The sequence below is a fragment of the Brugia malayi genome (assembly GCF_000002995.4).
Source record: "Brugia malayi strain FR3 genome assembly, contig: Bm_v4_ChrX_scaffold_001, whole genome shotgun sequence".
In the NCBI taxonomy this organism is placed as follows: Eukaryota; Metazoa; Nematoda; class Chromadorea; order Rhabditida; family Onchocercidae; genus Brugia; species Brugia malayi.
In genome coordinates this window covers 6287348-6311580 of record NW_025062479.1, presented here as the reverse complement: position 1 = coordinate 6311580, position 24233 = coordinate 6287348, and the positions used below count along the sequence as shown (strand labels likewise).

At 34.7% G+C, this 24233-nt stretch overlaps 1 protein-coding gene across 5 annotated transcripts; it reads left to right on the top strand.

Annotated features, from left to right (window-relative positions):
* Window positions 1-671: 671 nt before the first annotated feature.
* On the top strand, window positions 672-24233 carry Bma-epi-1 (Uncharacterized protein; the record flags this gene model as incomplete). 5 transcript variants are annotated; one of them, XM_001899136.2, is made up of 66 exons in its annotated part: window positions 672-840; window positions 995-1098; window positions 1335-1487; window positions 1702-1842; window positions 1964-2059; window positions 2222-2392; window positions 2661-2770; window positions 3016-3119; window positions 3332-3450; window positions 3573-3663; window positions 4728-4906; window positions 5132-5228; window positions 5352-5489; window positions 5555-5692; window positions 5783-5976; window positions 6102-6180; window positions 6308-6631; window positions 6771-6913; window positions 7154-7397; window positions 7496-7632; window positions 7765-7974; window positions 8185-8274; window positions 8350-8486; window positions 8862-9030; window positions 9138-9320; window positions 9408-9534; window positions 9696-9847; window positions 10083-10198; window positions 10406-10617; window positions 10686-10890; window positions 11024-11168; window positions 11262-11402; window positions 11490-11651; window positions 11733-11894; window positions 12031-12267; window positions 12429-12689; window positions 12787-13066; window positions 13289-13389; window positions 13502-13682; window positions 13944-14087; window positions 14245-14396; window positions 14564-14743; window positions 15240-15403; window positions 15597-15801; window positions 15902-16150; window positions 16316-16525; window positions 16666-16863; window positions 16995-17180; window positions 17267-17413; window positions 17507-17627; window positions 17725-17872; window positions 18102-18297; window positions 18382-18541; window positions 18808-18938; window positions 19059-19321; window positions 19801-20065; window positions 20313-20519; window positions 20625-20738; window positions 20879-21052; window positions 21168-21346; window positions 21534-21675; window positions 21768-21980; window positions 22097-22264; window positions 23492-23701; window positions 23895-24051; window positions 24109-24233. In XM_001899136.2, the coding sequence occupies 66 exons, from the start codon at window positions 672-674 to the stop codon at window positions 24231-24233; spliced, it is 11010 nt and encodes a 3669-aa protein (XP_001899171.2). The 5 variants fall into 5 exon arrangements, with proteins under 5 accessions (XP_001899171.2, XP_042929775.1, XP_042929776.1 ...); XM_043073841.1 differs by lacking the exons at window positions 23492-23701; window positions 23895-24051; window positions 24109-24233 and adding an exon at window positions 22555-22584; XM_043073842.1 differs by lacking the exons at window positions 16316-16525; window positions 16666-16863; window positions 16995-17180; ... (16 more) ...; window positions 23895-24051; window positions 24109-24233 and having other exon boundaries at window positions 15597-15806; window positions 15902-15908.

The following is a 24233-nucleotide window of genomic DNA, read 5'->3' as shown; positions in this document are numbered from 1 at the left end:
TTGGAAATCGATTAATGTTAGACGAAGACTGATCTTTGCACTTTTGCATGTAGAAACTAATTCCATTAAAACTTATTACAAAGTTTTCTCAACTTTTGCGTTTTCTCCACCCAGAACAAAAATTCGGGCACAACGTCAAAAATATCTTTGTGCATATAGATATTATTACCCTATTGCCTTATAAATGGGGAAAAAGTAAGCTATTTGCATGTAAAAAATAAAAATGTTGTGCTACATTAAGTTCTCACTGAATTCAGCGAAATATTTGCATCAGGATTTCCTTCAATTTGAATTTTCAAAAGCACAATTCATTTCTTATCAGACCTTTTTAGATTTGATTTTTTCTAGAAATATGTTTTATCTTTCTTTTCATTGTCGCGTCCTCTGACAATTGCATCCAATACATCTTTTGATGGCTTACTAAACGATATGCAATATCCCTACCAAGATTACTCATAAAGTCATTCGCAGTACTGGTTGTCGCTAATCCAATAAAAATCATGAAGCTTATCTGTAGTTTTTTATGTGCTTAGATATATAGGTAAAAGTTTCAGAAGATTCTGCTTTTATTGAACTTTATGGAATAAGATTTTTGCATGTAATAAATGAAATTTTTATTGTAATTTAAAAATAATTTGTAAAAATTCAGTAAAGTTATAGGAAAATTGGCGATGTTACCTGTACTTCTGCTTATTGTAGCAGCAAAAACGAGTTTCACTTGTGGACAGGTATTGGTACCACCGTATACTAATCTGGCACTTGATAGGAAGATTGAAGCGTCCTCGACATGTGGTGAGCTTAACGGACAGCCGATGAAAGAAATCTTTTGTCAAATAGCCGGTAAATTTTAATTTACTTACATCCCTTTATGCATAAATAGATAATGTTAAGGCTGAGAAAGCAGTATAATAGGGAATATGGTTGGAATAAGTAAGTAAAGATGACTAGATTATTAATCTTAACTATAAAATTTTTATTGAAGCTTATCCTTCAGGATCAAGTCAATATACTCCTTTAAATCAATATTCGTACAGTACCGGTGAAGATGGCGTTTCCGTCTTTGCTGAACTTAAAATGGAAAAACAGTCGTTTGTTCAGGTAAGATTTCCCTCCCAAGGAAATAAAAAAATTTTTAGAAAAGTTTTTGAATTTTTAGATGTTCCATATCCACAGTTTTAATCAGCTTTAAATTAAGCAGAATAATGAAGGCTTTGAAACTATTACTTCTTGCGCTACCAGTTTCTACAGTAACTAGTATCCACTGATGCCATATTGATATTCATTCTCTTTTTAAAATTGGACTCAACTCATCGCACTTTTTCTTTTTTTTGCAGGGCGGGCAGATATGCGATTTTTGTCAATCGAACAGTTCATTTGCACATCCAGCAAGAAATATGGTTGATGGCAGAGCAAGTTGGTGGCAAAGTCCACCATTAAGCCGCGGAATACAGTATAACCAAGTTAACATTAGTATTAATCTGGAACAAGTAAGCACTGTTGATAAACTGCTTAAAAAATATCAAAAATACTGAAAAAGGAAAGTGGGTTTTCTGGATTGAATCTGCACAGCAGACTTGTTAGTAACTTATAGTAGGAAAGATTTGAGTTCGATATGTCTTGTGGCATTTCCAATAACCAATTATCGGAATTCGATGGGAAAAAAGTTAAACTAATATATTTTACATGTGAATAATTTTCTAGGAATTTCATGTGGCTTATGTATGGATCCAAATGGCAAATAGTCCTCGACCAGGATCATGGGTGTTAGAAAGATCTATTGATGGGGGGAAAAGTTATATGCCCTGGCAATATTTTGCTGAAACACCTGCTGAATGCGATCGCGTTAGTCTAGTTTCCATCATGTAATGATCGGTATTTCCTCATATTATGTTTTTTAAATACATTATAAACTAATCTCGTAATTGAAAATCTTCGAACGAAATTCCAAAAATTTTGATTTCAGTTATTCGGACGTCACACACTCCAACCAATATTAGAAGATGATTCTGTTATATGCACTCACGAATTTTCTGGAATTCACCCCATGGAGAATGCAGAGGTAAAATTTATGAGAGCCTAACTAGAAATATCTCATGATTCAAATCTCTGCATTTTATTAATATTTGGTTTGACAAAATCAGCGGTAAATTCTCTTCTCTAAAAAAGTAAGAATACTGTGAATGTCTATAGGAGAGAATGCAAAGTATGAAAATCTTTCTAGATAATGATAAATTTGCTTGAGAACCGCCCAGGAAAACACAACTTTAGTCATTCTGAAATCCTTCAAAACTTCACTCGTGCAACAAACGTACGGCTTCGGCTTCTACGTACCAAAACGCTACATGGGCATCTTATGGATGTCAACCGACGAGATCCCACTGTCACAAGACGGGTTAATCTGTTTCTTTCTAAATAAAGCTTTATTAAAGGAACGGATGATCAAATAATGGCTTATTTGATATATTAATAGAAATCTTGAACTTCTAGTATAAAAGTCTGGGATAGGCTTCGAACCAACTTTAATTTCGGGAAAAGATCAACATAAGGGGAAGATAAAATGGCGGAATGAGCCGTTTGTGTGAATTTTGAGAAATAAATAGAAGCGAGTCAATCACTTCTGTAGAAGACGGAGAATTTTGACGACTTGAGACACATTGCAGTATTTCTATGCAATTAAAGAAATCTTTATGGGAGGTCGATGTGTTTGTAATGGACATGCGGACACGTGTGATATTCTGGACATTCGACGTTCTAATATACTCCTTTGCAGGTCATATCTTTTTTTGAATTCAATTTTTTCGTTATTTTTGGACTCGAAATATTACTGAACAAAAATTTACAAACACTAATCTTTCATTTCTATGTGGACAAAACAAAAAAGGAACAATTTTTTGGGAAGAAAAATCATATTTGAAAACTAAAAAATTTCTTCTTCCTGACTCTTATTTCAAGCGATATTTTAAAATAAGAAAAAGAATATTGGAGATATTTGCTGTTCATGTTATTTATTTGCAGATGTGAACATAATACTTGTGGAGATCATTGTGAATTTTGCTGCCCAGGATTTGAACAGAAAATGTGGCAACGAAGCAAAGAGGGTGCCGAATTTGTGTGCGAACGTAATTCTTTCAAACTTTTTCATTGCTAGAGTTTGGCCAAAAGTGTGATAGTGACACCATTGACTCCAGCTGCATGAAAACTAAAAATAATTCTCTACTCATTTTAGATCTATAAATGATTTGTATCTAGTCTTGAGCGCAGAATTCCTAAGCTATTGATTTCAGCATTAGATAATAATCACAGGATTTTATTATGATTTCAAAAACTATAGCGTGTAATTGTCATGGGCATAGCGAGGAATGCGTTTATGAAAAAGAACTTGATAGAATGCACTCAAGCTTAGATATTCATGGAAACTACGATGGTGGTGGTCGTTGTTTAAACTGCAGAGTTTGTTATTTCATTTTTTTTCTTTTTCTTTTTTTTTTTTTGTTCGATTTTCTATATACTACTTTGCAATTCTGTTAATAGATTAATTAGTTTAAAAAAAAAATTTTTCAAACGAAGTGCAGGACAATACAGAAGGCATAAATTGTAACAAATGTATCTTTGGATACTATCGGCCAAAAACAAAATGGTGGAATGAAACAGATGTATGTCAACGTAAGTCTTGTTTGTTTGTTTTTTTTTTAAATTGTTTGCGGTTTAAAAAAATTGTTTGATGAACCATAAGATTCTCTTATTGTTTGAGATATAACACACTTCGAATATTCATGGCAAATTCAGGTCTATTGAGCTAGTCTTCTCTTTTTTTTAACCTCATATTTCTCTCACGCGCACTCACGTACATGTCACATGCATTTTAAAGGTCTTCATACCTTTGAAGATATTTCGACCTCTGTTGGTGTTATCGAAGAAAAACTAATTAGACAGAAACTCGTGTTTACCTTTTAGTGCTCGTTGAAAAATTGTTGAATTTTTCAACGAGCACTAAAACACCTTTTTTCCATCGTTTATTTCCTCTAGCGAACTTTTGTTCCTCCATTTCAGTTGTATGTTATTATTAGTTCTAACGCTAGTTCAGCTCAGTTGGGCAGTTTTGTTGTTGGATGATAAAATATGCCACTCCTTACTGTTGGAAGTTAAATGAAGTTTCCGAAAGATCATTTGATACTCATAATATATCTTGCCTCTTGACCTTTAAATATGCGGATTGTTGATGTAAAACTTGAAAATAACTTGCTTAAAACTGCTAACATATTTTATATGCCTTTGACATATATATATGTTTTCTAACATATTTTATATATACAAAAATGTCATCAAATGCCTTATTGATCTTACGAAGTATAACTGATGTGTTTTCTGAAGACATGGGTTGCATTAACATCTTTCGGAAATCAAGTATTATTACTTGAGGGAGGAGACATAATAATTCTTTGAAGTCTAGTGTATTTTTTGACCGTAAACTGCAGTTCTACCTACCTTGACCTTATCAATAGTAGCATGAAAGCCCATAGTGAGCCATTAAAATGGTTCTATACGGATAGTTTGAATAGAGTATAGTTTGAGTTTTATGAAGGCCAACCTTTCGTACTTGATGGTCGTAATTATCCGGAAACATTGGCTCAACAACAGTTTTTATTCCGTGTGGTCTTGAAATTCTTTTCTTTCACCTTCATAGAAAAGTTTATTGAAAAATCAAAGAGTCTGCTACTACATTTCAGCATGTGTATGCGATCCCGCAAAACACACAGGAAATTGTGAGGACGAAACAGCTCGTTGCGTTTGTAAGCCTCAATTTACCGGAGTAAATTGTGATAGATGCGCACCTGGTCACTACTCGCCTCCAAATTGTAAACCTTGCGATTGCTCTATAAATGGCACTTTGGATGATATTTGTCTGGTACTGCTCTCTACTTCTCTATTTGAATTTATTTACTACTAACTACTATAACATTAGCACTTCAACAGACATAAAATAAATTATGTGTTAATGAATGAAGTTCGGTTTAGTAAGAATTTCACATCCTTAATTTTCTGCATTTAATTTGAAATGCTTTAGTGAAAGATTCACTTTACTCGATTTTGTATCCATTGACAGTTTTTTAAAAAAACACAAAATTTTCAGCCTGTCAATGGGCGTTGCCCATGTAGAAGTAATTACGGAGGAGAGTTTTGCCAGGTATGTGCACCGGGTTATACGAATCTCTCAGCCGGATGTATTTGTAAGTTGTTATTTAATCAGGAAAATCCTTGATAACTGTACTAGTTCTTCAAATTTAAAATAATTCCTTGTTTTTGTCTGTGTGATTACTGAAGACAATTATTGTTTTTTTTTGAAATGTCAGCTTGCAATTGCGATGAACTCGGTTCACTGCACAATAATTGTAATGAAAGCACAGCACAGTGTATGTGCAAAACCAATTTCGCTGGACTTACGTGCGATAGTTGCGCTGATGGATACTTCGGTCATTCTCAGTGTAAATGTAAGTTTTTTGGTATCTGAAAATATTACCAGTAAACTCTTATGCGCTAAGGTAAATCACTTCAGATTGTGACTGTGATACAATCGGTACAGAGGACAGTATTTGTGACAAAGTGACTGGCGCTTGCCTATGTAAACCTGGATTCTCTGGTTCTCGATGTGATGAGTGCAGTCTATACTTTTATGGCTATCCGTTCTGCAGAGGTGTATTTTTATTTTTCTGGAATTTTATAATGCCATTTTGCGTTGATTTTTGAAGTCAGTTCGACGTTTGGTGAACTTTTGGTATTTAAGAATGCGGCTGCAATAAACATGGCTCGAAATCAGCAAAGTGTGATCGAAAAAATGGTGATTGTCCGTGTTATGCAAATTTTACCAGCAAAAATTGTGATCGTTGTGCTGCCGGATATTATGATTTTCCGAACTGCAAACCCTGTTCGTGTATGGCTATTGGTTCTAAAGGAATGACTTGTGATAATAATGGCCAAGTATGTCAGCTTTTGCATAAAGTTTCAATGTTTTGATGGCCAAACGAACTATGTTGAAACGATTTTACGTCCATTTATGCGCTTGTTTTATTATATATTATTAAGGTTAAGAAAATTGCTTTCAGTGTTATTGTAAAAAGAATTTTCAAGGTGAAAGGTGTGATCAGTGTAAAACAAATTTCTACAATTTCCCAATTTGTGAAGGTATATATATGCATTCTGTACAACAGCTTATTTTTTAATATGAAAGGAAAGAAAACAACTTGTTATTTTATCATTTTCAGATGTATTTTTCTTTTTCCAATTGTTGTCGTGCTGCTAAATGTTGCAGAATGTAACTGTAATCCGAAAGGCGTAGTAGCGGGTTTCGCTGGTTGTGATAAGGTTGAACCGGGCGAATTGTGTACCTGCAAAACACATGTAACGGGTCGTATATGTGATCGGTGCAAACCGACCTACTGGGATTTGCAATATCACCACGAAGATGGCTGTGTACAGTGTGATTGCAATTTGGCTGGTACACTTTCGGGACTGAATGAATGCAGTATTGAGGTGGGACAATGCAATTGTAAAAGGCATGTTGTTGGTCGTCGATGTGATAAATGTGCTGACGGTTTTTTTCAACTAGAAGTGCATAATCAGTTTGGATGTCAAGGTAGATGTTTGGTGTTGTACTCTGTATCATATTATTTCAGCTTTAATTGATAGTAGTTTGAGGAAATTATTGTTAACAACTGAAAAAAATGTTATCAACGTGTTTACATTTATTTTTTGGATGTTTATATAATTTCCAGCTTGTAATTGCGATATTGGTGGTGCGCTGGGGATTGGCTGCGATATGCAAACAGGGAAGTGTCGCTGCAGACCTCGGATTACTGGACAGAAGTGTGACAGGCCAATCGAAAATCATTATTTTCCAACGCTGTGGCACAATAAAGTGAGGATTTCTATAGTTTGTTTTTTTAGATTAAAATTATTACTGTCCTTCAGAGTTACTTTTCTTGCTGGGTAATTATTAGTAATACTTAAAAAGTGGCCTATGATGTTGCTAGTTACACTCTTCAGTCTGGTCCAGCAATCAGCAACTTATTCTCAAGCTGTACATGAGAGACATGTATCAGGCGAACTTTGACAGTGTGGAAATCGCTCCTATCAAACTACAAGTAATTCATTCTAGTATGAAGCGGAAGATGGCATATCAATGGAACAGAATGCCGTGCGTTTTACCACCGATAAAAACAAATTCCCAAATTACTCATGGAGAGGATATGCGGTATTCTCACCGATCCAAGAAGACATTTTATTGGATGTTGCAATTAGCAAAGCCAGTCTTTATCGTCTTTTGTTCCACTATATTAATCCAACAGATGTTCAAATTGATACCAGAATTGCGATCATGCCTCTTTTCACGCATACTCAAGGTTGGTTTCTACCAGAACACCATTTACTTACCTGATAAAGTTAACACCATTTACTTACCTGAAGTAATAACATTCTTCTTGCATCATTTTTATTGAAGATGTGGAGCAAAAAACCAGATTGAATCTTCCATCAACGTCTGAACCAACAACCATAGCCGTCAATCCCCAGCAGCCATTCATCTTAAGTCCTGGAAAATGGCGCATTAAGATTTCAACAAAACAACGACTTTTTTTGGTAACAAGATATTATTATATTATTGAATACATTATTGATAGTATTTACCGATGCTACCGTATGAATTTAGTCCTGTTTCTTACTGAATATGGAAATTTGCAGAAGAAGATATGTTTATAGAACAAATTTTAGGACTACATCGTACTGCTACCCTCAGAATATTATGAAGGAACAGTGTTGAAGGAGCGCATTTTTGAACCTTGTCAAGTAACTGGTTCTCAGAACACAACGTGCCTAGAATTGTTGTATCCACCACTCCCGACTATGTCACGAGCAAATATCATTGAATATGGACTTATCACAGAAGAACAAAATGATAGCAGCACACAACGAGTTGAGAAGGTCGAGTAAAATCATTAACAACACATATGTAACCATCGTCAGTCTGATAAAATATTTCGTCTCCTGACCCCAAGTACTAATATTGTATTAATTATTAGTATTAATATTGTTTTCTTATTAGTATTAATGTTTATTAGTATTAGTATTGTTTTCTCCTAAGCAACTTCTCCAAATATATTTGACATTCCTTACAACTAAAGTAACTTGCAGATACTGATAGAGAACTTATTTACGAGTACTAATGAAGCAGCGTTTGTGCAAACTAACAACGAAAGTCGTAAAATTCGCATATCTTTGAAGGTTCTAATAAAATTTCATATTTTAATAGATTTAATCCTTTTATTAAGTTGACTATCTACTCCATAAATTTTCCAGGTACCAGAAAATAATTATTATATTCTCTTGATGGAATACTACAATGCAGACTCAGCAATTTCATTAGGTTTAGAAATGAGGCAGTACGATCAGCTTCTGATGAAGAAGAACATTATCTTTAAACACTGTCCTTATTCGTCAGTTTTTTTTGAACTTCATTAACATAGTTTTTATTATTTTAATAACTTAAGAGCACCGTAGTGATTTTAAGAATTATCCGTAGTCCCATTCTCATTGCTTTTCTTCCATTCCAAAGTTGGTTTTGCCCAGCTTTCTATCAAAATATCCTGAAAAGAAGCATACCACTCGCTCCAGCTTTGATTCATACTCTTTGATTTCAGATTATACCGAAAAGGTTTTTGATGCTTAAGAACAGAGAAGGTTTTTTTATCTCCTTGTGATTAGACCAGCTTTTTTTTTTTTGAATTTTTTTTATCATTGTTACAAATAGTGATCATTTGTTGGTTGATGCAAACCATAGGTGATGATGATTTGATAAATAAATATTTCAGGACATTTTGTCGCGATATTGTATCATCTGATGAAGGCATTGCATTAATGCATTTGAAAGATGGTGGAGATGTGGAAATTACATTAATTGTTGGACCAAAACATAAATTTAGTTTAGCTGCAGTTAATCTTATTAAGATGGAAGATTGGGATATCACCTACCTTCAACAAGTTAGCATATAACTTCTCAACATCACCTTACATCTTTTGAGCACTATAAAAAACTCTTTGAAGTTTTTGAAGCATTGAATTACCATATTTCACTTAACATATTATAGGTTCCTGTATGTATCCGTAAAAATGGACATTGTGTAACTCAGTGGTTCCCTTTTGTAGCAAATGGTATGTTGAATGAAGCTGAGTCACAAATAAATGCTAACAATTCAATCATTGGTGAAAAGTTGCCATTTATTATTGCAAATCCGAAAGAAGTTCAAGTTATAGCGCTGGATGGAAATATGGTATGATACGTTTGATGCAGTGTTGGGAATGAAACGTATGTTGTTTGCTTTCAAACTTACAGTTTCTTCATTCTTTCATCCTTATAGGGTACAGTAGAAGTGTCTGGAGTAGTACCATCTCATGGCGATTATGTTTTCATTGTACAGTACTTCAATCCTGACAACACGTTGCTAACTGTTGATGTTACGCTCCAAAATGGACATCTTCATCACGGTATACTTTATTTTCCTAGTTTTTATTTCAGAATCCTATGTCTTCTTTAGCTATCTTGTATTTCTTTTGAATTTAATTGAAAATAACATGTGTTCTTCAAAAATGTAATTGAATATATCACAGTACAGTAAATTTCATGTGAAATATCTTGTCATTTTCAGCAGAGATATCATTTTCCTATTGTCCAAGTGTTATTGGTTGCCGAGCAGTAATTCGAGACAAGGAACGGCGGGATGTAATACAGTTTTTCGTTGATGATAAATATACTGCGTCATTTTATTTTAATGAAAACCAAAAAGGACCACTGTTTATTGTAAGTTTTCCAAGTTTTATTTATTTATGTCCCGAAAATTATTGTTTCTGTTATATGTTTTTTAAATGGGCATGTTATTCTGGATGTAAATAGTTTAGCTGTTTCTAGAGATTGCTAAAATTCTCACTTGATGATGCAGAACAAAGTGAAATTATGACACTTGTTTTTTTTTTTTTTCCACTTTCTTTACATATATAATACATTTAAAAATATATATATATATAAAGTTATGTAGGACTCGATAACATCCCTGCCATTTCATTCATACAGCGATACATTGTTGATCCCATTGCCTATCGATATCTCCGTTCAATATATACAGGAATGCAGTTTCAATAACTTCAAAAATGAGTAAGTATTGCTCGCATTGATCCTTTTTTTTATGCACCCAAACGTGAAGCTGGAAGTATTTCACGGAAACAATATCTTCAAAATTAGTTTTTTTTTTTTTTGGAAGAGAGTTATAAATCCAGCTAGTTTTGTTAGTTTTAGAACTTATGAAGACAATTCCTAAAGATTACAAGAATTCAATGTTAGATGATAATTTCATCGTTGCAGTCCGTCAAACGTAAGTGAATACTGTCGTCAGAAAGTGTTCTCCTTAACTTCTGAGCACAATATGGCAGCACTTCCATGTGAATGTAATTCTCAAGGTAGTACAAGTTTCACGTGCGAAGAATATGGTGGCGAATGTTCTTGCCGCTCGAACATAATAGGACGTCGATGTGATCGTTGCGCACCTGGCTATTATAATTTCCCAGATTGCATTAGTTCGTTGTTTCCTTTCTTTTGATCTTTGTTTAGATTAAAATTTTTGTCTGGAAGTACTCGATTTTAGAGTGCAAATGTCCAGATAATCACTTATGCGATGAGAATACTGGTCAGTGTTTCTGTCCACCACATGTAGAGGGTAAACACTGCGACAGCTGCGTACCCTATGCCTTCGGTTATGATCCTCTAATTGGTTGTCAGTTATGTGGTTGTCAACAAAATGGCTCAGAAGCTCGGCAGCTTCAATGCGATCCAGACAGTGGGCAATGTCTGTATGTTATCCTTCGATTAGCCCCATTATCACTCTTCGATAGTTTATTTTACAGCTTTGAAAACGAGTATTAGAATAATTTCAAAATATGCATGAGCTGAACTAGATCATGATAAAGGAAAAGCATGTTACAGCTGCAAAGTCAATGTTGGTGGCAGAAAATGTGACAAATGTTTGCCAGGTTTCTATGGTTTTCCACATTGTTACGAATGTGCATGCGAAATAGAGGGTACCACCGAAGAAATTTGTGAGTCAACCAGTGCTGCTTGTAAATGTAAGGTAGGTCTTTCACGCTATATATATTTTGTTGTAATGTCCATACAGATTCACTAAGTTATTTAATTGATATACCTAACAACTGCGTTGTTCCAGAAAAATGTAATTGGTGAGAATTGCGATATTTGTCGTCCTGGTACTTTCGATTTACGTGCATCAAACTCTGATGGCTGTTCAGAGTGTTTCTGCTTTGGTGCTACCGATCGCTGCCGATCTTCATTTCTTCCCATTACTTTTGTAATATTTCTTCACGTTACTGTGCATAATATATTTAATAATTTGATTCAAAAAGTTTTTGTTTCAATAATTTTTGATTTCGTTAAGGTTAATTTTGATGAGGAGGCTTGGAAAATATATCCAAATGAATCTGTACTACATACGCATGGTAAGGTAGTATATGAAGCGAAAATTGACGCTAAAGATGATGTTTATTTTCTGGCCCCAATACGATCGGGCCACGACTACACCACTTCTTATGGTTTACAAGTAATATTTTTCTGGAAATTTCGATGTCAATTAAAATTTTTTTTTTTGGCATTTTGGGAAGCATATTGTTTATATTTTCAGCTATCCTTCGTGGTATTATCGAATCCACGAGATGGTGAAACCAAAATGAATTCCGCACCTGATGTTCAGTTGGTTGGGAATAACACAGTTTTGGATTTTTGGGCACGAGAACAACCAGTTAATCCACGAATACCATTTAATGTTGATATCATACTTTTGCCCGTAAGCTTTGTATCCCAAATATCTAATATTTGTGCAAAGCGCTCTTTTGTTTGTTTTCTTATCATTCTATAAATCATACAATTTCCTATGTTTTCAATACGAGCTAATCGTAATGATGAGATGAATATTAATTTAGGAAAATTTCATGGAATCCACAGGGGAACCAACGACTCGTGATACTCTGATGATGGTATTGCACGGCTTAGATGAACTTAGGATTAAGGCTTGTTACTATACAAATTGCGAATTAGCGTCAATTAGTGAATTGCAACTTGAAATAGCTAAAGATGATCAGACCACTAGTGACAGTTACACAGCTTCTTCTGTCGAAATATGCCAGTGTCCACTGCCTTATACTGGACTTTCTTGTCAGGTACTAAAACTTATTTCTGCTTGAAATATCGATTTTGAATTATAACGAATGCCCGAAATTTCTGCTTGGATTGTTCTCAGGATTTATGTGCTCTGTTTCTCTTTCGAAAGAAGTTTCTAAAAATCTTTTGTAATATTCGCCAAGTTGCTATAATCATTTAGCAATGTTCTCCTGGTTACTATCGCGTCAACAATGGTCGGTATCTTGGTTCTTGTGTTTCCTGCAATTGTAATGGTCACTCTGGAAGTTGCGATCCGTCTACTGGAATTTGTTTCAATTGTGAGCACGATACTTTTGGCGACCACTGTGAATTTTGTCGGGTGGGATTTTATGGTGATGCCACCAAAGGTGGACCTTATTCATGTATGCCATGTGCCTGTCCATATGCTACTAATTCGAACAACTTTGCAACAAGTTGTCAGGTTAATGTTGTTTATTGTTTCCATTATTCCTGCTATTTTGTTTTTGTTTGTTTTTTCAAGAGAAATAGGCACTGTTTTACATTTTTGTCGTTTGAAGGTCAGTGAAACAGGACTGCTGGAATCATGTTTCTGTAAGGAAGGATATACTTCTGATTATTGCGAGCGATGCGATATTGGCTATTATGGCCAGCCTACTGCAATTGATGGTTCTTGTCATAAATGCAACTGCAATAATAATAATAATCTTGAAGTTGACGGGTCTTGTCATCCAATAACTGGCGATTGCTATCTTTGTTTAAATAATACTGATGGTGCACATTGCGAACATTGCAAACCATGGTTCTATGGCGACGCTGTGGAAGCTAAAAACTGTACAAGTGAGATGTCACATTATTTTACACTTTTTTCTTCCATTCAACATAAAATTAAATTGGAGAAGAAAATCTTGAAATTTTCAATTTTATGCTGCTTTATTTTTTTTCTCCATCAGTATTTACTCATTTCTCTCAGATCTCTACATTATTTGGTTGAAAATGACAAAAAAAAAAAAAATGAATAATGAGTCCTTTTTTGAAATTTTCTTTCGCAAAGCTTTGTAGATTGTGCATGTAATCAATGCGGTAGTTCATTATGTGACAGCAGATCTGGAAAATGTGAGTGCTTAGCGAATGTAGAAGGAGAAAAGTGTGATCGCTGTGTGGTAAATTTCACTTTTTTTGTTTAACTAATAACTTTAAGTATTTCAAAACATAGCGAGTGGTTTTTCTTAACTATTCATAAATTACTGTGTTAAAAAAAATCGGCTTCATTAGACGAATGCATGGGGTTTCATACGCTGCCATGGTTGTGAAATGTGCAACTGCGCCTTGGCATCATCAAGTCCTCAGTGCGATGCTGAGACGGGACAATGTTCCTGTATGCCTGGGGCTGCTGGACAGATGTGCGAAATCTGTGAGTATGGCTACTGGAATTACGGACCTACCGGATGCTCCAGTTTGTTTCAATTTTGACGTTTTATTTCTAATTTCTGTATTCTCTGAGTGGAAATCTGATTTTCTCAATGGATGAAGCTAAATTTTTCTTTTAATTTTTCTCTATTAAATTATTTGTGTGGATTTTTTGCTTGATGGTAGTTTAAATGATAAAAGTTTATATTTAAATTGTTTTCTGAAATGTGACTTATGTTAAATCAATTGTTAGCAGTAATGATGAACTGCAGGTTCTATTGATGGTTTTTAATGATAAAAATTTTAGAATGTGATTGTGAAGCAGATTTATCGATGGGGACAGTGTGTGATGTTAATACAGGGCAATGCCACTGTCAAGAGGGTGCTACCGGACCTCGATGCGATCAGTGCGCTTTGCACTACGTGCGAATACCAAATCTTGGATGCCGATGTAAGTTGTTTCATTTATTGCTTTCAAAGAGGATTGTGAAGAAATAAAGGAAAGATGAAATATATCTTATGGTATTGTGCCTGAAGTGGACTTAGCTGGCGTTACTGAAGTCTTTGTGATTTTTTTTTAAAGATCACAAGTAAATTCATCATTTTAGTATGTGATGAATGTGTTCACTCAGTGACGCATGATCTGGATAAATTAACCGATGCTGTTGCTCTTGTTAATGAAACAGTCAACAATATTTCAACAACTGCTCTCACGGGTGCCCGTCTTAAACGCATTCATAAGAAAATTAACGATTTGAAAGTATGTAAAGTGCTCTATCCTTTTATTATCATGATTTCAGAAATTGGTTTCCCTAAGCATATAAATATAAATTAAAATTGATGAGAAAATTGCGTTCAAGCCAAAAAGCCAAAATGTTAAAGTATTGATGAAAAGAATAGCACCTGTAACATATGTACCATTTATAGCCGATAGTTGTAAATCATATGAACTCATCATCTGATGTGGATATTAAAAGTTTGAGCAGCAGCGGTATATTGGATACAACTTCTAACGTTGTCAGTGTAATTGTTCGTGCTAATCGATCCTTGGATACACTTAGTACTATGGGTAGTACCTTGAATGGTATCATCAACAGAACTAATATCGTAAGCCATTAAAAGTATTAAATGAAACAACACAACTCTTAGAAACTTTCTTCCTATTTGCAACAAAAAATTTTGGAGAAAAGAAATTTAATAACACTATTGGATTGGAAATTGGATAGAAGACGTTATTTGAATATGTCGATTATTGATGAGTTCAGAAAAATGTATTCAAACGAGATAGATATGCTAGAGGGCTTATACGCAGAACGAATAACTCTACTGAGAAAGATTACATATTTAAAGTTAAATTGGCAGTGATCTCCCAAGAAAAGTTCGTCAAAGAAAAGTACTACGAGATGTTCAGTTATCATTAACAGGCTGACCTCAGTTTTTATTTTTTTTGCTTAAGAATACATTCAACAATTGTTTACTTTTGATCTTAGTGGAACTTTTGTATTTCGAAAAATGATTTCATTATCTATAGACACTTAAAATGTGACTGCTTCCTCTTTTTTTGTGAATATATGAGATGTAATATGTCTTCATTGCATTGCAGTTTCTCTCAGGTGTATTTAATCGTGTTGAATCAGCTGCATCAGTTGTTGATTCCTTAAAAAATCTAGTCTTCTCACTTGGCAAAGATTCCGGTGCTGTTTACAATCAGAAATGGTTGATGAATTCAAATTCGCTTTTACAAAAAATTCGTGATAGCGCGAACGAGTTGGTTTTTCCGAAATACTTTGTAATCCTGTTCATTAAATTACATGTAATTTATCCATTTTCCAGCTTATTTTTCCCTCAGCATTGGCATATCTTGTCGTTGCACTCTATTACTGTTTTGTTATCTGTTCTCATTATCGCCAAATGGCGTAGTGCATTGCATGATTACATATTTCGTTTTGAAAAAATTTAGTGAAGATGCTAGGAAACGAATGAAAGATGCAGAAGATGAGACGCAAAAATTACTGAGTCGTATAAGACAGCTAAAGAATAAAGACAATGTGATGTATACGAAGTACTTTACTGTAAGAAATCAAATGGACAGACTCATGAATAACATTACGGACTACCATTCTTTTCTTTATCGAGCGGCCAATTCAGTTGAAAACACTCTTCAGGTGAGGTACAGTTTGCTTGTCTCTCTCTAAATCTATGCTTTGAAAATTTCTTCTTTCTGTACTCCTTTCGTTTTCATTGTCATATATTACTGTATTCCAGCAAGTGAACAATTCAAATATACGTCATATAAATTCGGTGCAAGCTGGCGTGAAAGCAGGTGGAGTAAGAATCAGAGAAACTCATGCATTTATAAACAGTCTTAAAGAAACTTCGGAAATCTCCATAGAATCATTAAGTAATTTGAACAAAACGCTCCGTGAAGTAATAAGCGAAGTTCAAGTTGTCTTTGGTCAGCTAAATATTACGAATGGCAGATATCGTCATAGATGGATACGTAACATTAATAAGGTTATTGAATCATTTATCAAGATTTTATAGATTTAGTCAAGTCTTTTCTATTAATCAAATATAGGCGATTATGAAAGCAGTACTTTCTAAAATAAATTATTTTTTCAAAAGCTATTTCAAGCAATAAGGTGTAAGGTATCAGTGTAATTTACATCGCTGTTGCAGAATGAATACAGAGGCAAATCGAAAGAACTAGAAAGTGAAGCATTATTTTTGTCTTCTTTGTTTGGTAGAACGCGAACCGAAGCAAAGAATGCAGTAGCAGCCGCTAATGGATACAAAGAATTGATAGAACATTTGAAAAAAGCACGAGATGTTGCAAATCATACATCTTTAAATGCAGAGCAAGCTAGAAGGTTCCATGAAGAAGGAGTGGTAATTGTTAGATATCTATGACGAGATCTTTTGCACATTTTATATTTGTGTTGTGTTAAAAATCGAAGTTACATTATTTTTTTTTTTTTTTTTTATCATTATTTCTGAGATTTTATAGAATTTCAAAATTTAATATGCAGGCAGCATCAGCAAGAACATTCCGTGAACAGTCGGCTGATTTGCTACGTTCTGCTGTTGATCTAAAGCAGTCAAGTGTAAACAATGTAGGTGGCCTGAAAGATATTTTCCTCGGAAAAGCATTGGAATTACAATTCTTCATTGAGAACCAGAAAAGGATTTTAGATAGCCTTCATCCTAAGTTCGATGATTTAGAAGTGGTATGTTTTTGTGTAAAGTAATGGAAAGAATAGCAATAAGAAGGATGAATATCCAGAAATATTACGTTTATTTTTTCTTATTAGATGCATTTTATCGGGATAGTTGAATCAACAAACGATTGATTTTCCAGAATGCAAAACTGGAGCATTCACTAACTGCTTCGGAAGAGGCAAGAACAAGAACTGACAGTACCATTTTCTTATTTGATCGCTTCAAGCCTAATTTGGAAGAAATGGTTAGTCGTAGCAAGAAGCTGGTTGAGTCAATTTCTCTTTCTGCTAATAATGTGGATACTGCTAGAGAGCAAATTTTGAAGGTAAATCATTATTATCACATTACGTTGGTTTGGATCCAGATGATGGAGATAGTTAGACGTAGCATATAAATTAAGCTTAATTTAAGCTGGTAAATGAAAGTTCACCGATCATGGAAGAGCTAAAAATGCAGCAGCATGCAGCTTTAAATATTTCGGCAACAATAGAACATTGTCGTGAAAAGCTAAATTTGTTAAAAGAAAAGATCGCTCTTTCGCGAGATTTAGCCAACAGGGTTTGTTTATTCTAACATGTTGAATTAACTTTATGAAATGTCAATGATATATTTCCCTGAAGCAATAGATAAGTTAAAATTATTAAATTACAGATCAACTTGGGTGCACATTTCGAAAAAGGAAGCATTTTGGAGTTACCATTACCTCCACGAATAACGCGTTTTGCTGCATACACTGACATAGACTTTTTCTTCAGAACTACGAACACTAGTGGTATCACTGGCTTTTATTTTGACAGTTCATTGTAGACAAGTAGTTTCAGAAATAGTGGTAAAGGAAGATTAAAAATAAAGTATATACTTTTTTTTAGGTCTAATATTATTCTTTGGTAATGAACTTGGCGTTGCTGGAACGCGTGCTGTACCAACCGATGATTACATTGCTGTTGAAGTAGTGAGAGGCCATTTGCGGATAGTTGTTAATCTTGGTGAGACGCCCACACAACTGATCTCGGACTCGTAAGTTTTCTCACTTTCTAAAGGACAACTCATAAACAACATTAATAAAAGAAATTTGGAAATAAGCTGATGTGTTTCTTCTTTTTTCCTTTTTCATTTATGAATAACTAAGGGAAGATCATAATAACACTGAAAATCAAATATCAATCCAATCTGATGTGGGTATAATGAAATCTGAATACTTAAATATTTAATTAGCTATAGCTTCAATATCTTATCCATTTTCTAGCTTTGTCACTGATGGCAATTGGCGAAAGGTGGCTGTAGAACGTGTTGGAAAAACAATTAAACTTCGATTATCGTCACCAAGTTCAGTAAATTACGAGGAGGAAAAAGCAAGAACTATAGGTGGCTTCAAATCGGTCCTCAATCTCCATCAAAAGAAAAGTCGCTTATTTATCGGCGGTGTTGTTCCCGGTGTCAATGTAAGGGATCTGTTAATATTATAATCGAATGCCGAATCATATGAGATAGTTTTATTTTTTCTGTTAATCGGGAAAGATTTATAGATTTCGCCGGAAATACATAATCGTGAATTCACTGGTGATATCGAAGATTTACGCATTCACGGTGAAACAGTTGGTCTGTGGAATGCCAAAAAAGGAGGTAATTACAATGTGAAAGGTGCAATGAAAAAAATTTTTGCCACTTCGTTGACCAATGAAATTGGTTCGTCATTATTCGCTTCATTCTTGCTGTCATAAAATATGCAGAATCAAACATAAATCTTCAGTATAAATTTTGAGCACTTGCTTCTTTCATTTAAAACTTGATTGACCAGAGAGTTTTTAGAAAGATGACATTTGCTGATTATTGATCTTTCTTGAAGACCTTTCCAATATTAATCTTTCCAGAACATTGCAAATATTCAGGGTAGGTTTCTTCTGTATACGATCTGGCCTAAAAAAACACACAAGTTATGGAATGTTTTGCAGCACTAAGCTTTAATGGAGATGGATACGCTGTTTATAAGCTGGGTATTTGGAATCCACGAAAGCAAACAATTTTCTCCTTGACTTTTCAGACATATTCACCTGATGGACTATTTATATACCTTGGAAAGGAAGTACGCATTATGCAGTCGCTTCTGTCATCATTCTCAAATAATAATGTTTCATTTCTTTTGCTGAAAATTCCACATACTTTTGTTCATCCATATTTTGATTTTTTTTTTTTTTTTTTTTAGCGTGGTTTTCTGTCTCTTGAGCTACAAGATGGTAGAGTGAAGCTCTCATTTGATTTTGGTTCGGGAGTTGCAAGATTGACAAGTACTGGTAATAATTATAACGACGGCAAACCTCATTGTTTGTATGTTCACCGGTTAGAACGTCATGCTCGTATGCAAGTAGATGATAGTGATGTTTCGGAAGGCGACTCACCTGGCACAATGTTCGAACTTAGCCTATCTGATGTTTTTTATTTAGGCGGTGTACCATCCGATGTTTCGACGTTAGTTCATTTTTTTTTTGCAGCCATCATTCTGAAAATGGAAATGCAGTGTGAACGATGATCTGTTGTTTCAAAGAATGCTCTCAGAGTCATTTTAGTTGCTCGAGTTTTATTCTTGACCATATTATTTCCGACCTTATTGAAAGAGCTAAAACATCCTAGGATTTCATTTCAGTTCTAGATAACCTTTTCCACCCAGAAGTTACCGTCTGTAAGTCTGATTGTCTCATCTGTAACCCTTCGACGGATGTATCTTAGTCGGCAGCGTTTACCTTTTCTCGCTATTGTAACGACAACATCGTAAGATCTTCCCACACTTGAACTCTATTTGCGTTGTCATTACTTCTCTGTAACAATCTGCTGTATAGGTGAACGATATCTACTAAGTTCCAGCTTTATGATTTTGTGTTAGCATGGTGAACAAGATGTAACTGGGTTTATCATAAGCAGTTAACACCTGCATACAGCTATCCTTACAGACGCACAGCAGTTGTATCAATGAACGGATGTATAGAACAGGTGAAGTTGGACAATCGTTTAATGGATTTGAGTAAATCGAGAACTGCTAGAGGCGTGCAGTTGGGATGCAGTGCTCGAAATGTACGCGTTGTGTCAATGGTATCCGAACGTTCAATCGCTACTTTCAGTGGTTTTAATGTTAAAGAAGATTATCTCGAATTAACATTTCGATTTAAAACAAAACGATCATCTGGTATTCTTGCATCAGTTATTTCCGATGAACAAGTTGGTTTTTCAAAAATTTCTGAAAGCAACAAGAACTAAATCCGATGTAACGCATCAAATGCGTGTTTTAATAGCAGATATTTCATTTGAGGTGATTTCTGTTTGCTAAGTGATTTAGCAGTCAGTATGAATAACTTTAGGACTGTTGAGAAGTTGAAGCTTAAATTCTGAGTCAAGAATGCAAATGATGGGGAACAAGATGATCATTTCACACTATTTGGGTGGAAGCTAAAATTATAATGTTCAGGAAGTCTTGTTGCAACTGCGTTACCTAAATGGATTTATTTTGGCTGAGTACGGATCTGATAACAAAGATGTTGCTCAAATCGAATTCAGATCAATCGCTGATGGTCATTGGCACTACCTCGCATCTATAGTGAAACCAGAAACTATACGACTAGATTTGGATGATCTTTATTCAAATGAAATTCGTAGGAGTGTTGCAGATAATGAGGTGGTTCTATCTAATGCCTTCTTAACATATCGAATTGTATTACTGCTCGTTATTATTGGTAGAGCAGTGGCATGCTTTGAATCATACTTGTTTTATTTCTTACAGGTGGTTGGTGTACCGATCATTGTGCAGTTTGGTCAGTCACTCGATTCTAACCTATATTTCGAAGGATGCATCGGTGATGCAACATACAATGGTCAATTGCTCGATTTTGCTGAGGTAAGTTTTTTGTGGATACGAAATACACAATTGTCAATTTATAAAAAAATAATGAAAAAAACGGTACCATTTAATTCCATCTTCCAGAAGGGACTTAAGATTCTATTACACATTTTTTTTTTATAATGACATTATTGCAGGCATCAACTAACGAAGTGGGTCTAACAGACTGTTCTTTTCTGGAAGACATTTCAACAACAGATATGTCTTCTGGACAAGCAACAAGAAATCAACCTATGAATGTCTCCATACCTGCGACAAACAGCATGCAACCAGTTGTGACAGAAACTGATAATGAATTCACTGCAGAAAATGTTAGTTGAAATGTATTCTTTAAACATAAGTTCATAATGTTGAACAAAGGATTCATCATTCAGGTAAACTAATGGGCATTTTTGGTTAGCTCTCTAAATATTGATTCATTTTTAGAGAATATCATCGGACACACCTTCCCTTACAACACTGAGAGGAATTGTTCGCAAATCAGACGAATGTGCACTTTTGAAAAGATCGTATGGCAATAGACCTAATTCCAGCGGTACTCGATTTGGTTTATCTCCTTCATCACGTCTTGAATTTGATAAGCCACCTTCTTCGTTTGATAAAAAGTAAGTTAAATACGCTCTAACACAGTCCAAATATCAATTGTTTGAAAATAATTATTTAAGATAAGTGACGTAAAACTGTGAGCTGATTCAGAACTGACTGTTAAAGATTTCTGTCTGTGGATATAATGATTTTTCAAACGTACTGTCTCTAACTTTAATGTTTTTAAAAACCAGTATAAATTCACAGCAGTCTCTTCTCGATACAGTTGCGAGCCACAGCATCAAATGGAATAATTATGTTCACGACGAATAACAGACATACTGATTACTTAGCCTTATATCTCGTGAATGGCATTGTTCATTTTGCTTACAATTCTGGATCAGGACAAGTAATGAATATTCTCATTTCATTATCTGTTCTTTAAATTTTAATTTACTTTTTACTGAGCAATAAGTCTTGTTCCAACTTTATTGTGTTGAGGCTGTTCTAAAATCAAATAGAAGTGTAATGGACTATGAATGGCACAGTATAAGAGCGGAACGTGAAGGACTTGCGGGAACATTATATATTGACAACGTAATGGAAGCAAATGGACAATCTCCTCCTGGAACCGATACAGTTGATACTCAACCACCAATCTATATTGGGGGACTCCCAACAGATCTTGTGCCGTTTGCATCCAGAATACTACAGGTATACTTCTTGATTGACTTAAACAGTGGTGGGGAGCAGTAAAATTTCATTTTAGTTTCGTTGGAATGATCTTGTTGGTCAGTGACAATTATTACAAATTATTGTGATGATTGAAGGGTGCTAAATCAGTTTTTGGTGGATGTTTGAGAGATTTCAAGCTTAACGAAATGAAGTTTGATGTGCCACCAGTAGAGATTGGTACAGTGCCATGCAGTCACTACACTGAAGAAGGACTATATTTTGGAGAAAATGGTGGCTACGCTGTATTAAACAAAAACTTGAAGGTATGTGATCTAGATGAGCCATCGTAATATAAATTACAATTAAGCATTATTTTATGATGCTGAAGCAGATTCATTCCACTGCCATGAAATAAACTTGAAGTACTACACTGCGACTAATAATACATGAGTTATTGGTGTATAATATGCCGGTTGAGTATGCAGCATGAACAAGTATTGTTGTGATTGGTAGATAATGTGTAAAATATTGAACTATCAAATTCTGACCACCTAGCTCAGCATTGATCTAACCGCCACTGAGAATAAAGGCTGATGCCTAGATATAATTTTAGGCTGTTACATGGTCCTCGGAGACCGGCTGATTTATTTCCAATATTCTCGAAGCAAGCGAAATACGCTTAAGGAGTGATGTATATTGTTGAGATTGAAAAGCGGAATACTTCTGCTTTTTTTTGACGTATGCAAAGCTACCATGTACAGGACCAGTTTCTTTTATATGCAAACATCGTTGTAAGTCATCCTCAGCTGATAATAGGACACTGACTAAACAAAGCTAGATTCATTCTACCTCTATTATGATGTTAAGTGACGGGGAAGATTGGAGAAGCAATTATTCAGGTGTGCCGAATATTGCGTAGATAAGCTAACGAAGCAATTAGGAAATAAAATTATGAAACATATCGAGCCATGGTTAAACCATTATGCTGCCACTTGGATGTTACGGAATTAATATTATATTGATCCACTCACTTATAGACAGAGATGCAAAAGTAAAAAATTATTCTCTGTCAAATGGTCATGCTAAAATGGCAACTTTAATGCTTGCGCTTATTACGTCCTTATGTCAAGTGCATCACGATTGTCTTTGCATCCAATTTGTCTTTTGATTCCATGAATTGAATGTTTTCAATACATTTTACATCTAAACAACCACGTTTTAATGTTCATGTATTTAATAGATTACTGTTTTCTCCCATTCTTGCCACTGTACTCTCTGTACTAATTGAGTTAAAAAGCCCTGAAAATATTCGAAAAAGTAGTTTTATGTGCACTGACTTAGTGTGCAGCATTAGGATGATATTCGAAAATATCTGGTATTGAAATATTACATATAGAGTGGATAAATAGCACTGAAATAATATCCTTGATTATAGTTTAATTAAAATAAGCATCACAAAAACCAGAGTTGGGCGAAGAAGTGATGCCAATAATAATATAGTTTTTCCAGCAAAACATGTAAATCAGTGGTAACGCAATACAACTTTTCAGGTTGGTTCATCGTTCAATATTGAGTTAGAAGTGCGACCGCGGACAAAAACTGCTGTTTTATTATCAGTTGGTGTTCTGGAATATTTAACACTTCAATTCTCCAATGGCACGGTTAAATTCACAGTGGATAATGGTGCAGGTCAGGAAACGGTAGTACACGTACCGAGCACTACCAACGCTCTCTGTGACGGACACTGGCATCATATAAAGGTTGGTAACATTTCTGACCAAGAAGTGAAACCGTTTCTGAATGCTTTCATCTGAGAGAAGAGATAAATAGCCAGTTGTTATATTGATAATAGTACTAATAAACAGATCCTATTCGTAATAATACCTCAAAGCACACCATACCGTTTACCATGACACAAAATGTGCCTCAGTTGGTTTACTTATTTATATTTAGCTTTACAAAACGAAGAATCTGATGACTTTGACTGTCGATGGCAGAAGCAGTTTAAACATAATGAAGAAAGGTAGAAAGACGGACACGAATACAAAGGATCCTCTGTATCTAGGTGGTGTTCCCAAAGGCATTAAAACAAGAAGTTTGGAAACAACAGGTTAGTTTTACGCAGAATTTAGAGTAAACATCTCATGCGTCATAATATCATTTTTAGATGGATTTTTGGGTTGTGTTCGTGTTTTAAATATGGAAAAGAAACCGCGGAAACGAAAAAACATTGACTTGTCACAAGTGTCTCTATTTGGTGATATTACAAAAAATTCGTGTCCTGTTAATTGA